Here is a 16,498-nt window from a genome sequence, read left to right as displayed (position 1 = left end):
CTAAAGACCTGGCCTCTGGACATTTGGAGCAGCAGTGGCGAGCGCTAGCCAGGTAATTATTTAGTTTCTATGGGGCAGTTTAGAGGACTTTTGGGTCCAGAAAGTTTTGCAGAGCACTGCACGTCACGGCTGAGTCCAAACAAATAATGAACATAAGAGAGTTCATGGTAGAGCAGATCAATTTTTTTCCAGCAGACCAGTTTTCTACCAGAAAACGCTGATTGGAGTAACTGGAAACATTTTCTAGGATATATCAACATTATCCAAGCTTTTGCTGAGAAATTAACCAAAGTGTTCGGTTTTTATTTTTTTTTTTTCTCATCTCCTTCTGACAGTATTGTTTTGCTCCTGTGTTATACATTTATACCCCTTTTTGGTCCAAGTGCTTGGCCAAAAACACGGGGTCTCCTGAGCTGATGGGGAGCCATCTGGGTACCGTATTTTTCCTTTGCGAAGTTTCGCTTCCCTGCCCCACGGCAAGAATCAAACTGCGAGTGGCGATGGGCTTATGCCAGGCCATTTTCCTGCCAGCCATCAGCCCGAGAGCTAGTTCAGGTTTTTTCAATGACCTTGTTCCCCCCCTGCTTCTTGGGATTGTGCTGGGCGCTCCTCTTCTGCCCGGCTGCTCTTGTCTCTGCTGTCCATCTTTTAAAAGCACATTTGAAAAACAGTAGTCAAAAATCCACCTCCCCGCACCTTGACGCAGGGATCCCTGTTGTTCCTGATGTTCGGTTTCATGAAGAGACTTCGCCGGTTTAATAGGATCTTAAAAGAGGGTGGAGATTCCGCCTGTCGATGTAATATACAGTATAAGGAAACGTAACAGTGTGGTGTAATGGGTGGTTTGGACTTGTAGAATTATGTAATAATAAAAGAAAAGAAATGTCAAAGTGGTAAAGTGAAAAGAAATATACTATTTTTATTTGGGAATATGTCATTAAACGAAAAAAAAATCAGAGAGCTAAACTTTTGGTCCCAGCTTAGGTCAAAAATCATATTTTTTGAAACCTCAGAATTTCCCAAGGGACACAAATTCCTTTATTATTATTTTTGGCCAGCTGTCTTCCATATGACTGCCCGTGAAAAGTATTTTATCTCGAGTTAAAATCCCACACATAAAAATGTCTCTCTACCTTCCAGCAGGTGTGCTTGTCCTGTGGGAAGATTTGCTTTATCAGCAATTTGTCCCTCCAGGAGAAACGCTTAATTTTAGATGTTTTTTCCATTTACACTTAGAGTTCAAGACACTTGAGCAGCGGCTCAGTATTGGGTGGCCTGTGCAGGCGTCAGAACCCTTCCTTTATACACTGCAACCCTATTAGCTAAAATACTGGCAAAGAGATTTTGGTGAAGTGGGTTTTTTTAATGTCCCATTAAAAATGTTTAAAATGTTTAAAAATGTCCCGTTTCATTGCTCTTGATGCCCTCACTTTGAAATACAGCTTTCCCATGACGACATAGCTGTAAAACACATTCAACTTCTTATTTTTTTAATTTTTTTTTTACTAGTTAGCAACGGAGTTTTGCTATAGCCATTAAAATATAAAGAATAAACTGCACCCAACTGTACAATATTTTTTTACCAGCATTTATAGTGACAATATAAACTGTGAGGGTTAAGCCTGAATTTTTTTGTGGATGGCATTGCAATATCAAGATTAAGTACACAGTGCGAGCGCAACGGTTTTACAACATACCGTACCGTAAAAAAGGTTGTATTTCTCTAGCAAATTGACATCACTCTTTGTCCGTCTTTCTTTGTACTTCTTGGGTCTGATTTTTAGGAGCGAGAGTTGGAAAAGGCACGGGAGGTGATTCAGCGCAGCTCCCTTGAACCGGAATCCGGTTGGCACCGACGGGACGTTTTACGGTGCTGTAAGTGGCTGGTTTCGTGGCTCCCATCGCTCCTCCCGGGAGGTGATCCCACAGTTTAATGCATGGCAGCCTCGGGAAATTTCTCCTGGTGTTCAGCCTACATTTTCCTTCAGTCAAACGTCTTGTGGAAATGCTCTGCTGAGGGGTCCTTTTATTTCGGTGCCGATGCCTTCCTGACGCACGTAGGTAGTTCTTCTGCTCATCTCACATCCAAAGTGGGGGTAAGGGGCAAAACCTGTATTCACCGGGCGCTTTTCACCCTCCCTCTTTACCCAAGCCACCTACCCGGGCACGCTTCCGCTTCCTGAAGCACGTACCTTGGTGGTTGTTTCATATCCAGCACCGAGGGCTGGGTGCCTTGGGGTGGTCACACCAGACCCATGCAGAGGAGAAGCGTGGTGGCGTGCAGCCCGAGCTACAGCGTTGTTTGTGTTTGCTTTGCATTTCATTGCATCCTCCTGTGCTCTCGAATAAGGGGGGATTTTTTGGAGACAGGACCAGCCTGTCTGGCCAGCTTTGTACAGCCCCTTGCATGTCAATGTGAGGTCCGGCAGGGACCATCGTGTCCAACCCAGCAAAGCACAGGCTAGAGAAATATAATCAATCAAACCCCAGAACTTTGCCCAAACCCAGGCTATGGCAGATCTCCTACGGAGACATCCCATCCTGGTCTGAAATGTCCAGGACTCCCTGGTCCTCTGTTAACATAGCCCAGTCAATAGCCACTTTCTGATGTCCTGCTATGTTTTCCTAGCGCGCTTTATTTCCTAGCCTGCCAAAGGCTGTCCCTCTCACCTCTGTTTTAACTGGAAAAGGATTTCCACCCCATGGCCCTGATTCCGGCTGAATTAATGGTTTTTGAACTGAATCAGCACATTTGAAGTTAAAACAGATCCCCACTGAGTCTGTACATTTTTATTACCGTGCAAGGAGTGCTTAGGAAAATAAAAGGAACAAGAAAGCCCTGAGAGTGGACCACCCTGTTGAGGGGGGAAATATAGAAATCGAGCATGTTTATGTGAGTGATATTTATAGGGTCAAGTGACAAATATTGTACGAGGCCTTGGAGCCCGGCTCAGGAATACCACGTACCAGGCTGGGCACTCGTGCTCAAGAAAATCTAGTTGAAACTGGAGCAGGTGCAGAGGAGGCCTGCTACCATGGTGTGGGAAATGGAAAGCCAAGGTGGTGAGGAGACATGAGAATAATGTGGTTTGTTTAGCCCAGCAAAACAAAGAATGACAAAGATGACCAGGATCTGAGATTTGCCTGTAGATACACCAGGCGAGGGAAAAAAAACCCCAAGTTAAAGCAAAGGACCATTTTGCCAGAATGTAAACTAGCTGTGAATACGTTTAATCTGGGAATTAGAGGAAGCTTCCCATTTTTCAGGCAGAGAAGACCTGAAGAAGCCTTCCACTCGGCTTAGCATGGGTAAGTAAACGAACATCTTTGAAGATGGAGGCTGATAAATTTATTGGGCTGTTGGATGGGAAATTATATTACAAAACGGCTGAGTATCCTCGGGACTCCTTTCCTGGCCTACACTCCTACATGTGGATTGCGTTTAGGATCTGAAATCCTCTTTTGCCTTTCCTTTGCTAAGGACATCAGCACCTTTAAAATCTCCTGTCACTGTCACCCAAGAGCCCTTTGCTGCGTCTACAAACCTCCTGGCCCCACGGAGCTGCTGTTGCTGCTGCTCCCAAATTCATCAAGGGGGTCACTGTCAAACAGCGAGACACACTTGCTCCCACCGGGGTTGAACGAGCTGCTTTCTTTCAAAACACCCTTTAATTGACAGCTAGGAATAGCTTTCCATGATGACAAGCTGTCATTAATATCATTCACCAGAATGATACCCCAGTGATAGTATCTGTGTTTAGAGGAAAAGGGAGAGAGAAATCCTCTGCAAACAAATGTTTCGACAGAATACACGAACTGAGCTGTGGTTTCAAGAATGACAACATGAATATAAAAATGTACATTGTGAATATTAGCATTCCCTTAAATATGTGTTCACGTTGGTTAATGAGTCCCACCGGTGGCGTTAGTAACTGAAGGATTTGGGTTGGCACGTTATTAACTTGTTAAGTAGAAAACAGTGATACGAGACTACTTGTCATGTGTATTATAAGACATTTAAAAGTTGCATTCAGCATAAGCAGCTGAACAGAACTAAAGGAGTCGCCTTTTAAATGAGGTGATGTTTCTTCGAGGTGTAATCATGTAAAATCCCATTGCTTTTAAAGGAGCAGTGCCCTTGGGAAGGAGGCACTGGGAGCAGGGCTGGGGACGCAGTCGGTGGGACTCTCCCTCCTCCTTTCCGCTGCCCCAGCAGCAGGCAGCAACCTGGTACTTCATCTTGGGCTAGGATGGGCTCAGTCCTTTATTCACACCGAGGATCCCCTGGAGCCGCCATGCAGGGTCTGGGGGGGTGTTATTCTGTATTTTCTGCCTTAACCTGCCCCACCAGTTTGCTGCCTTCTCGTAAAGCCGTATCCATCTGCCAGCCCAGAGGTGGCTGCACATCTGTGCTGAATGAAACGATGCTTTGTTGAGAAACTGTTGGGGTTTTAGAACAAATAAAACATACAGGTAACTGTAGACCGGGCTGCTGCATCTGCTGGCAGCAGCACAGGGGATCGAGCTGTAGGAGAGGGAGGCAGAGCTGGAAGCTTCGAGCTGCCCTTTCCACCTGGTGTTTCAAGATAGTCCTTCGTGTAAACCAGGACAGCCCAGACACGGCCCCAGCGTGGACCCTATTTCCTCTGGGCTGCTTCTAGCCATCCCAAAATCTCTAAAGTAGGACAAGCAATTAAGAGACCAGAGCTGCTGCTGGAACACACTCGCTCGCTCTCGAACTGGCAGAGGGCTGATTCTGTCAGCCCTAAGGCAACGGGGTAGTGGCACCCACCGTGGGCTGTGCTGCCAGGAATAAATAAGGTGACCCCAATCAGCCCTTTTGCCCACTTTTCCCCATATGCATGACCCAGTTTCTCAATATCACTTGTCCCGGGGCCCCACGGTGGTTCTCCACCTTTGCATTTTGTAGCTCTGCCACCGACTGAGTCCCTTGGGGAGGGCAGCTGTTCCCAGCCAGGATGCTACAGGGGCCATGAGCATTGATGGGGAGGCCACAGCATATCTATTGATCACCCTCATTCATTTTTCCAGAAGCCTGGAGTGAGCCAGATTAATCTGTAGGTGACATTTTCAGTGACCTGCAGTGTTCATTTGAGACGTGCAAGTTCACATAAGACAGGCTCAGAAACGAACGCTACAGAAACAGCGACTATTTAACAAAACATGCCTCTCCTCAAACTGGTTTGGGTGCCTTTTTCGGCAGCTGTTATCTGTGCCAGAAAAAAGAACCTCTTTGAAAGTGCAGTTGCTGAAGGAAATCACAGGACTTTGGCGGACAACTTCTATGGATCTCACAAGGGTCACTGAGGCTGGCAGAAGCCAGGATGTGGCCCCTGGTTATTGCAGATTCTCAGCTGGGAAAAGAGGTTCCCCAAAAAAAGAAATGGGCAGGAGGAAACCTCCTTCCTGCTGTGCTGCCTGACAAACCTGGGAAACGGCACCAGGCTTGGCTGATGAAAAGAGGACATGCACACATCTATGAGCCGTTCGTTGTTTGTCTAGACTGAGAAAAAAATTATTTTTTGCTGCTAGGTACAGAGGTCAGCAGTGAAGAGACCTCCTCTCTCTCATCCTCCTGGAAACACACACAGCCCTAAATTTCAAGCTTTGGGGCTGCAGTGTAATTTTCAGCACGTCTCAGCCAGGTTCCAGCCCTGATAAGGAGGGGCAGGCACAGATCGCTCGGGAAACGCCACAGCGCAAAGGCCCTCCGTTCGCTCTCCTGGGCTCCTGGCAAACCCTACATCAGTCACCAAAGGCTTGACAAATCACAGCGATACAGCTGAGCTTAGAAGTAAAACTTCACATTATCCTTGCTTATGTGGGTGGGAGGCTGAGAGATGCCAAATCTAGGAGGGTTTAAAGGAACTCTTTCTATTATTAAATGGTTTGCTGTTGGTATTTTTATAGTTCTGACATGCTACTTTCATGATTCAGGCTTCTCAAGTTCAAGGCTGCTCACAAAAAAAAAAAAAAAATTCATCCTGAAGAGTCGGAAACACAATTAAAGGCAGGGGCACTACGCAGACCTGGCCAGGCAGCCTGGAAAGTGCGAGCAGCCTGGCTCCCGTGGAGCGGCTGTCGGTGATCTCCACACCCTGGTGCTTGCCTTTGTCCAATATTTTAAGGCACGGAGCCAGAGGAAGGCTTAAGGGATAGTTTGAAGAGGACAGCAAGATGACAGCGAGGTGGGACTGCTCCCGCCTGCGGGCAGAGGATGGGCGAGGTGGCCTCTAGGATCCCTTGCAGCCCTGTTTGTGCGAGTCGGTGACTCTGCGTTTGCTCTTCGCGCATGGGTGGAGTATGAGGGACAGTGCGAAGGAACTGCTGGCTTGAAATGTGGAGGCATGGGTTAATGTAGGGAGCAAGGAGGGAAGCGAAGCGGGGAATGGCCCCAGCTAGTACACTTGTCATGGCAGTGGCACTTCCCAGGGGTTACGGACGCGGCAGTAGACTAAAGATTTGGGTACTGCTGCAGGTGAGATGCGAAGTGTCCTGGCTGAGGGTGCCAGCCACCTGCATGGGGAGGAGATGCCACAGATTAGGGGTGTCTAGCGGAGACTGGGCAAGGTTCAGACCCAGGCTGAGGATCAGAGAGCTCAATGAACACAGAAGACTCCAGAAGCTGCTGACTGATGTCCGAGGAGGGGGAGGAAAGACAGCCCAAGGCTTGCTGCGGGACCTGAGTTTGCCTTAATCCAAACCAAATGGAGGGAGGAATCACCGGCCGGCGTCACCTGCAGTCACCACCACAGCCCTGCCCAGGCACCGTTGAGACCGACAGAGAGTTATGGGTGCCGGCAGCATTGCCCTGACCCAGAGCAGCGCAGGGGTGAGGGGGGACCCCTGCAGAGGGTCCCCCATGAGACCTGTGCCCACAAGCGGTGCCGGCACAGGGGACGTGGCCTCTCCCTGCTGCAGCGGAGGCGAACTCCACGCGTGTGCCATATTACATTTACAGCCGACGCTGGGCTTGCTTAAGGCCAGAGTTGCAGAGGGGCCAGGGGGAGGTGGCACTGGGGGGACACGATGGGGTGGCCCCGGGGGACACAAAGGGGTGAGCCGGTGGGGAGGGGAAGGGGTGGCCGATGGCCACGCCGGGGGAGGAGGGGGTGGCCACCGCGGGCCGGTGCCCGATGCCCCGGCGGTGCCGGCGCGGCGGCGGCGTCGAGACGCAGCCACGCGGCGGGGCAGGGCGGGATATGGGGGGGGGGCGGCGCCGAACTACAACCCCCAGCGTGCCCCGCGCCGCGGCGGGCGGCGTGCACCTGCGCGGAGGGGCGCGGCGGGGAGGAAGCCCCGCCCCCGGCGGCGGCAGGCGGCGCTGCGGTTGGCCGGCGGCGCTGCCGCTCAGAGCGGGGTCGGGGGTCAGAGTGCGCGGAGGTGAGTGGCGGTGTTGGGGACTCGTGGTGCGGAGTGTGTGCGCGGCGCGGGGGGGGGAGGGGGGGCGGGCAGGGCCGGGCCCGGGCGGTCCCCGCCGCGGCGGGGGTGGGGGGGACACGGCGCCGCTGGGCAACGGGCGGCGGCACGGCCGCGGCGGGGCCCGGCCGAGGCGGGGGCCCGGCAGGCCTGGCGGAGGCGTGGGGCCGCTGTGGCCCGGGGCGGGGGGTGGAGGCCTGGCCCGGAGCGGGGAGGGAGGTAGGGGGAGGGGGGCGCGGCCTGGCCCCCCCCCCCCCCCCCGCTCCCGGCGGCGGCGGGGCCTGTGCCGGGGCGGCGGCCCGCGGCCGGGGGTGTGGGGAGGCGAGGCGGGCTGCGGGCCGCGGCGGGGCGGCGGCGAGGTTGTGGGGAGGCCGGTGGGGACGGGACGGGGGGCGGCCCCGGGCGGAGGGGAGGGCGCGGGGCGGCGGCGGGCAGGCGTGGAGGCGCCTCGTCCGTTCGACGCCGAGCCCCGGCTCCTCTCTGCCGGTGCTTGGGGCTGCCGGGCCCTCCGCTTCCCGGGCTCTGCCGTGGGTGGAACTCTGGAGGGCGGCGGTGGCAGCGGTCCCCAGGTCCCAGCCGGAGCGGGATAAGTTGCCGTTAGGGCTTGAGGAAGGGAACAAACCTGTCTGTCCGGGGAGCGGGGGCCGTGTGTGGGGGGAGCGAGAGGCTGCAGCAAGGAGGGATTTTTCATGTTCCTTTTGGGATGTGGAGGTTCAGAGACGGAGGTGATGGGGGAGTGGGAGGCTTGATTTTGTTTATTTTTTCAATTATTTTTTTTATCCTTTGAGATTGAACTGGTCACCTGTCTCGGATCTTGAGACTGAAGTAAACTTGAGAAGGCTTGAGAAGTGCAGGGTCTGTTTACTTGTTTCCTGACTGGCAGTAGGAATTTCTTCTCCTGTTCTTTTCTTGCTGCTGTACTGTTACAGGTGTTTCTTCTAAACTGAGGTGTATGAAAAGGTGTTGTCATTTACTCCTTGTGTTCTGTCTTTTCCAAGTCCTGTGACTGGTGGATTTACGTGGTCATTGCTGGCCTGTTTGCTAATAAGTCTGACATTTGTTTTACTACTTCTTTACTTACCTCTTTTCCGTATTGAGCTTTTAGTTCCAGAAATGGTTGGATTGACAGCTGCTGCGTAGTCTGAACGCTTAATATTGTTTCAGCTTGTGATGCGAGGGACCAGCAAGTTTTCTAACAGGTTAATGCTTGCACTGTGCCGCAGGAAGGATGAGGTACGAAGGGTTCCAGGCAGGTACATCCCGAAGGTGCTTGTCCCATTGGATGCTTTTAGGCAGTTGTTTGAGGAGTTTGGTTGGTTTTTTTAATGGTAACTTTTTTTTTTTTAAATCCTTTAGTTGTTCTTTGCAACATTGTAGCATCTCTTGATGTTAAAGTTGGCATTTGAACTTTTATTTCCAAGAATGAGTTATTCTTAAAATAAGGAATGTGTTAGAAGTCCAGTTGATTACTCTTTGGTGTGTAGTCTGGGGAAATTTGATTTCAGGTATTTTTGTTTCCCTTTTCAAGTGCTGAATTCTGGCCTTTGTAACTGAATTTTCATGTTAATTTCTAGTGGGGACTAAATGCTTGCCTTATTTCAAAGAGTGGCCCTTTTATGGTTTTTGTTCCTCAAACTTTGGGTTGCTCTATGTGAATGGTGTGTTGGGTTTTTTGTTTGGGGTTTTTTTTGGTTTTTGTTTTGTTTTTGTTGTTTTTTGGTTTTTTTAAAGTTAGTGTCTGTAGCCAGACAGATTTGAGTGTTACCAAAATCCAAAAGAAGAAACCTATTAAAGCATTAAAAAGGAAATGCTCCTGTGCTTGACGCTAAATAAAGAAGTCCTTGGATTGAGTATATGCTGATATGACATGAAGTTTCTGGTCTGCAGTTGAGAAATACTTCAATTTGATTCCTTTAGGAGGCCTAATTACATCTGGTTTGGTGCTTATCTTGTTTTGGCCCTATTAACTGTGGTAGGCCTTGATTTTATTTTTTTATATCATTTTTTCCCACCTTTAATTTTGGAACGGAGTTCTGGAAGAGACTTAAACGTGTGAAGTTTTTGCTCTTGACTCTGCCGCTGTATCAGTCCAGTAGCCACCTCCTGTAAAAGGCCACGAGACTGTAGAGCGTGGGTCTGGTGAGGTTCAGGTAAACGGTGTAGGACCAGCCGCTGTGGCTGTACTTAAGGAGAGCACTGAAGGCGATTAAGCAACTATGCATTTGTCACAAGTTTGTTCTTGGATCTGAAGCACGTTTTATTGCTGGAAACGGTCATCGCAGACTCCTTGTGTTTTACTGTAGTAGTGCTGAGCTAATATACCAGCATGGTGCAATGGCAGGCAGGGGAATGAGGAGAGAAGAGGAGAAGTTGTGGCTCTCAAAGCGTGACCTAGAGGAGAGGCGCTGGCTGTTGCTGCTAGATACCATTTGACAACTTTTCTCTCCCTTAAGAGAAGTTACCTGCCCAGGCCAAAAGCTGGGAAGTTGTATTCCCTCCAGATGTGTTGTGCAGGTAAAGATACTTCACACCCAACAAAAAAAAAAATTTTTTTTAATTTCAGATGTATTTGTTACAGTCGTTATTTTTTCTGTGGTTGAATATTAAGGTCAACATCTTTTCTGGCTGGTTTTCCGGGCTCGCTGAAACTGGTTTGTGTGGAAACCATGCCCTGCTGTAGCTACTACCCCGTTTGGAGCATTCGCCTGTCTACCAGGACAGAGCTTTGTCAGAGTACAGACTTTCTTTTAACGATTCTGGAGTTGTGAAGATCAAAAGTGACCAGTGTATTGAGCAATGCAAGTGTTGTCTCCCTGAATCCAGGCTGAGATTCATTTGTCACTCTCAGGTGTTAATCTTCAGGTTCATTTTTCAGAAGGTGTGCAGCTGTATAAGTGGTTTGAACAACTGTGGCATTCATGTGTATGAAAATCAAGTAATTATGCATGCTAGATTCCATTAAACAAAGGGCAGGCTGCTTTGTCTCCTTTCCACTAAATTAGGCCAGTATGCAATAGTAGCTTTTACTGACTAGAAGCATAGTAGCTACAAGTCTCTTACTTCTGGCTTTGGGAGTTCTGCTGTGGATTGAGAGCACTGAAATGCCATAAATTTCCAAACTCCCTTCAAAGACCAGGGCTGGGAAAGTTTGTATGAAAACTAAGATGTGTTATTTTTTGACAGCAACTGGATTGACCATTGGAACAAGCTCTTTGAAGGTAGTGAGGAGCCTCCATACTTGATGCTTCAGTCCAAGGCCAGAAACTTTTCTGAAAGATGTTGAAGTTTTTGGGCTCAATTCAGGAGTAATGGAATGGAAACTTTGTGGCCAGCAATACATGATGTTCAGATGGGATGGTCTGATGGGCTTTCCGAGTGTGTTTATGCTGCTAGAGCCAAGATACCTTCTCCATTTCCTGCAAAGTGCCACGCCATCCCAGGTGTATGTACCCTGGTCTGAGTACATGGTTTGGTGAGTGGCTGAGCTGACCAACGGCTCCCAATGGCTCATCCCCCTCCCGCTTCTGCCAGTGTGGGCCCATCCCCTCCTTTCAGCTTTGACACTCATCCAGTCTGGCCCTGAGCTGATTTGTCTTACTAAACCATCAGGAAACTATCTTGTTTTAATTGTGTTTTATTCCGGCTGCATTAGCCCTTTTTTTAGGTTCCTGTGGTTGAATCGGCTCACGGAGGGGCCAGAGAGGCTCAGGAACTGGTGTAAGGTAATCAGCCAGGAGAGTAAGACCAAGGGGGAAGGACAGGCCTGTCTCCTTTTGGCCTCCCAGAACTATTGTCTTGGTTTACCCCACTTTGTGTAGCTTCATCTTGATGCATTTCGTTATGGCTCCCACACAGAGGAAGGAGACTGGACTTAGAGGGTTCTTGGTACAATCCTCAGCAACTGTTCTCTTATTTGATACCAAATCCACTCTTCCACTGCAACTTTCCAGTCTTTTGCTCTATTCATCTCTGTTGTTGCTTCTTTGTTTTAATTTTTGTTGTTTCCTTCCTCTACATTTCCTCTGTGTGGAATTTCCTCTGAAGTGTGGAACTTCTTCAGACTTCAGCTTAGACCCGTTTGCCTATCCCCAGTTACTCTTGGAGAAGGTTTAAAAATACACAGCAAAGCCTGTCTTAGGAGACCAGTCAAGGAACTGACGAAAGTGGGTTGCCTAGCGGAGGTGGCCTAATAAAATTGGAGTGGAATTGTACTGTGCATCTTTGGGACGGCTTCTGGGTGGTCTGTTTGGATGAGTTTGCGTCCTGGTGGTGCGGAGTCTTGTGCGGGTTTCACTGTGTTGTCAAGTGAACTGAGATGTGTTTGTTTCCCAGCCTCGTAGGGTGCGATAGCCCCGGCAAGTGCTTCCCTAAGTAAATCAGCGCCTTCGGCCTCGCTCATTGTGATCTCACAAGCCATCGCGTCTGTGATGTCACAATGGAAGAGATTCTGGTGCTCTGACATAGCTGACATATCTGGTGGTGCCTTTGACATATCAGCCAAGGAACGCAGCGGGAAGAATGAGCTCAAGAAACGGGAGAGACCTTCCTTAACCCAAGAGTGCCTTCCATCCTTTAGTCAACCCTTTCCGTGTTCACTTACCTCTTCCATTATGCCCATATAGAGGGAGGCCGGTGCCTACACAGAGTGAATTATTTTTTTTAAATTGAACTACCGAGGAGCACGTGGCCCCCAAATAAGCGGTTGCCTGACTTTGCTCCTGTAACCCTCATTCTTTGCAGTTACCCTCACTTGTTGTATTGCATCTAATTTTAGACTGTAAGTTCTTGAGAACAGGGATCTCTTCATCTGTAGTGGGAAGAGGCTGGGTGCGATTGCGGGGTGCTGGGAAAACAAAATGATTAATGCCAAGTTGTATCTGGGCTGAGTAATGATGGGACAGCACATAGGCATCCCATGGCAATGCTCTGAGAAAGTGACGTTACAAATTTTCCAAAACACGGGCTAGGTTGCGTAGCAGTGCTGGAGACGTACCCAGCCACAAGCGAAGGGAGTGCAACCGTGGAAGTGTACCGGATTCATGTTCAAGGGATGATACTGTGAGGTGCACAAATTAAAAAAGCAAATTTACTTGTCTAAAGTCATGTTACATTATTAAAATGGTTCTAAAAGCTTTGTGTTTTGTTGTTTGTTTTACTTTATGTATTTATTTTAATTTTTTTTGGAAGTTTGGACGGTGACAGTGGATAAGCTGGTTTTGTTCATAGTCTCTCGTTCCCTGCCTCGCAGGCTAGCCAGGTGCTGTCATTTTTGTATTGTAGTTTGTCTAATGAAATATTTGGGTTTAGGTTAAGGCTGATTTTTTAAAAAAATGGAGTTATCTCTATTGTTCTTCAGTTATTTCTTCACACAACTGAAATATGGGCTCACATTTGACCTCTGAGTATGTATTTGAACAGCTACCAAAATGGAAGTCCTGTATTTTTTTGTTACACTCTGTTCCAGGTGTTGCTAAGTGTATGCAATTTTGTTCTACATAAAGCATCTTTATTACTCTATCATTTTACTCTTTATAATTTAATAAAATAAGACACTATAATTTAATAAACTAAGACAAACCTGCCTTACATCTTGGATTGGTTTTGGTTGCTCTAGCCTTGAGTTCAGTTGTCTGTCGGAGGCCAGGAGTCACAGCTGCCCCTACCCAGGCTTTGCACAGGGAACAAACTGAAGCATATGACTCCCAAAGCTTGCTTGCTTTTATTTTTTAATTTTGGTTTGTCTTGTCTTTTAGATTAGTGGGGGGGTGTTTTGTTTGTTTATCTTTTAATATGGTGGAGGGCCATATTGCCATAACAAAGTCATCTAACTTGTAAATGGAGGGTCTCGTAAAACATAGTTTCTTGGGTCAACCCTCCAACTTGAACTTAGGTGTTTGTCTTCTTGCCCCCTCCCTACACCAGTTTATCGAACTGGACATTGAAGGGGAATATTTTTGGGATAAAGGCAAGCTGTTAAAGTTATGCCTTCTCTTGCTGCCAGGTGATTTTAATTAGATGTGTTTGTAAAAAGTAAATATTAATGTTATGTGTCCATTGAGCTCAAGTTTGTAGGCTAATTTGTCTTGCCATTGATTAATTTGAATCCTCTGCAACTTGCGTGGTGCACGTTCTCTGCATGTGGTTTTGGGGCTGTCCCGCAGGTGGGGGAGAGCACTTGCAACGCCCTGCTGGCTTTTGTCACCAGTGTTCTTCACGTGGCAGGAGTTCCCAATCTTGTTCCTTGCTGCTCGTGGTTGCCCCTAAGTGGCTTCCCTGGTGGGAAGCCTGGAGCGCGACAGCCGCTGGTGCAGATTCTCCACTTTGCGCTCAGTGGGGCTCCTGGCAAGCTGATGGCTACAGCTGGCACTTTCCTTTCTCTTGGCTTTCCTTACTTACTGGTGATCAAACTGTCACGCTTTACTATCGTGTGCTTGGACCACTAACGAGCAAGAGCTGCGGTCAGCCTGTTACCTGCAGCCGATATCCAGAGGATAATATTTTCTTTAATTATTTTTAAAAGACAGTTGCTGATTATAGCCGGTGATACCACATGCGGCACACGCTGTTATACAGCACGTAACGCAAACTTTATCTTCCAGCCAAAACCCACCACACGTAGCTGCTTCCCATGTTATTGGGTGTTGCGAATGTGAAGTGCTGTCACGTTTTCCTGGGTCTGTGTACAATCTGTCAAAATAATTCCTGAAGTCCAGCCTCAGTTCATGGTCCCATTATGTTCCGTATTTATCTGTGCAAGGAATTGGAGCTGTGTGATATGAAATATTAACCTAGTAGGGTTGAATGCCAGATGTGACAGCTTGCACTGTCTGAGATTATAATCTGACCCTGTGTGCATAAGAAATACATATGTGGTGTTTTACATAGGTTTGGAAGTGGAATCACTGAACATGTGGGTTTATATGCGTAGGGCTGGGTTTCTAATTTTTGAAGCTGCATCGCTTGCACTGTTGTCTGTTGGAAAAAAATATGGGATAATTACTAGTGCTTTGCATTGTCATAGCCATTATAAATGCTTTACATGACTTCTAATAAAGTGTGTTTGCTCACCAGCTATCTCGTGCTCTGAGGCATTCTGACCTTGCCAAAGAAGATGATGTGAGGTCTTCCCAGGGCACCTAGAGCAGTGGCTGGGTAAACACGCAGTTAAAACTTCATTTGGCTGAAGGTGCACAGTTTGCAGTGGGGTTGCTATTATTTGTATGCCGTCTGTATAGGGGAATCAGCATGAAGTACCCCCCCTCGCACACCTTTGTTCGGAGCATTGCTCCCTCTGCTACACGGGAGGGTGGGGAAGGAGGCTGCTTATAGGGTGGGGAGCCTGATCCTGTCATTAGACGTGGACCACCTGCAGAAGTTGGTAAAGAGCCACTAGCTGTTGGCTGTTACTCCCTTCTGATGATGTCCCAGGGTACCTGTGTGACACAGACGTGCCAGGGTCTGGAGTGGTGCTGCCATGTCCGTGTGGTGACGTGCCTGACTCCTGCCAAGATGGCCAGTTTACCTTTGCCGTGTGGACTCAGTGGCTCAGGGACCTGAAAATTCATGAGGATCATGGCTGATGCCCTAGCCTTGCCTGTTAAGATACATTAGAGAAGTACTGATCTGGCTGTGCGCAGGTGGATAATGTATGTTTTACTGCCTGTGTTTGATACAGGGGTTGGAGCCTGCGTGCCTCCCCCACTCCAACTGTGTATCTTACTTTATGCAGTAGGCTAAAGACCAGGTTTTACCACAACTAACTTACAAGCTGCTTTATTCTGAGATACTGTATTTGCTGTGATGGGCCTTTTGATTCATAGCTGGTAGCTTGAAGATTTAAAGCACATACACCTTAAATATATTTTATCTGGGGCAGGTTAGAAGTGGATGTAACTAACTTCTATTTGGCTGTAATGCATTTATTAATGACAGTATAAACGCTGTAGATGGAAAAGCAATAGGTAGAACTGAGCCCCTTCAGGATAAATGCAACGTTGGGCTCTTCGTTATGGTTTTGTAACTCAAGTTTTCAGTTTGCCTGGTACCTGCTGCCTGGCACGCTGCTTTAATAAAGCGAGCAGCCCCCAAAAACATGAAAGCCACAAGGTGGGGATGCATTTATGCCATGGAATTGGCAGCATGGGCACTGGCTCTGTCTTAAACATCTCAGCTCCTTTGATTTTTGCCTTTCACTCAAAACCTTGGAAAGGGAAGGTTACCAAATGCGTGTTTACTCGAAGCACACAACCTGCTCAGCTGCAATTATCTCCTAATCTGGTCCTTCCGAGTTTCTCTGGTCTCGCAGGTAAATACAGATTTAGCCGTTATTCAAGGCGTATTATTTACCTCATTAAGTGTGTGTTTTGGCACGTGCATTATTTACCTGACGGACTAATGGATGGGAGTGAGCAAACGCTGTCTTTTGTGCAAACAGCAACTTTGTTCGCAGGCAGCGAGTCCTCCCGCTGCGCTGTGCCCGTTTCGGCGCCGTGTCCCTTCACGGCGGAGCAAAAAGCGAGCGCAGGCGCAGGGAGGCCGGGCTCAGAAACCAGGAGAGCGGGTGGCACGTGGTGCTGATGGAGCTCTTGCCCAGAGCCACGAGCAGGGGGACCAACTGTGGGGATGGATTTAAATCTCCATGTCTATGTAGCGAGGTGTGTATGTATATGTATATATATACAGTGAGAGGGGGTACTCATCCTTATTCGAGAGGACCGGGTTGTTGCGGTTCACCTGGTTTTTTACCATCAGTCACTGCACCCAGCTATGTAGCACCTCCACGAGTTTGGCTTGAACTCTCAAACCAATAAATGCTTATCCGTGAACAGCCCCGAGGCTGGCCCACCTTGGGCAGTGACAGTCCTGTCAAGTTTTGCCTGCAACGTTTTAAAAGAAAAAGGTTGGGGAGGGAAATCCAGGCAGTCTCACATGGATAATGTAGTTTATTAAATAGCATTTGTTAAATAGAAGCATCAGAAGGTGATGGCTAGGTGAGGTATTTCTTTGGGAAGGAGACTGTAACCTGTAGAGTCCTCCTTGCATTTTACAGTTGCTGCAG

At 48.4% G+C, this 16,498-nt stretch overlaps 1 protein-coding gene across 10 annotated transcripts in view; it reads left to right on the top strand.

The window, feature by feature from the left end:
- The first annotated feature begins 7,321 nt into the window (after positions 1-7,321).
- The window catches only part of ERI3 (ERI1 exoribonuclease family member 3), a 137,413-nt gene continuing 128,236 nt past the window's right edge, over positions 7,322-16,498 (top strand). For 2 of the 10 annotated variants that reach the window (XM_074597258.1, XM_074597255.1), the window contains exon 1: positions 7,322-7,404. Coding sequence is in view for 1 of the 10 variants with exons in the window: in XM_074597254.1 (XP_074453355.1) it covers positions 9,942-9,954 (13 nt within the window). In the remaining 9 variants the exon portion in view is untranslated. Of the gene's footprint in view, positions 7,431-8,303; positions 9,955-10,635; positions 12,504-14,511; positions 14,593-16,498 lie in introns of those variants that run through there. The other 8 variants (XM_074597263.1, XM_074597264.1, XM_074597256.1 and 5 more) reach the window with 7 other exon arrangements.

This window comes from Larus michahellis, chromosome 8, assembly GCF_964199755.1.
Source record: "Larus michahellis chromosome 8, bLarMic1.1, whole genome shotgun sequence".
In the NCBI taxonomy this organism is placed as follows: Eukaryota; Metazoa; Chordata; class Aves; order Charadriiformes; family Laridae; genus Larus; species Larus michahellis.
This window is presented reverse-complemented; position numbering and strand designations above follow the sequence as displayed.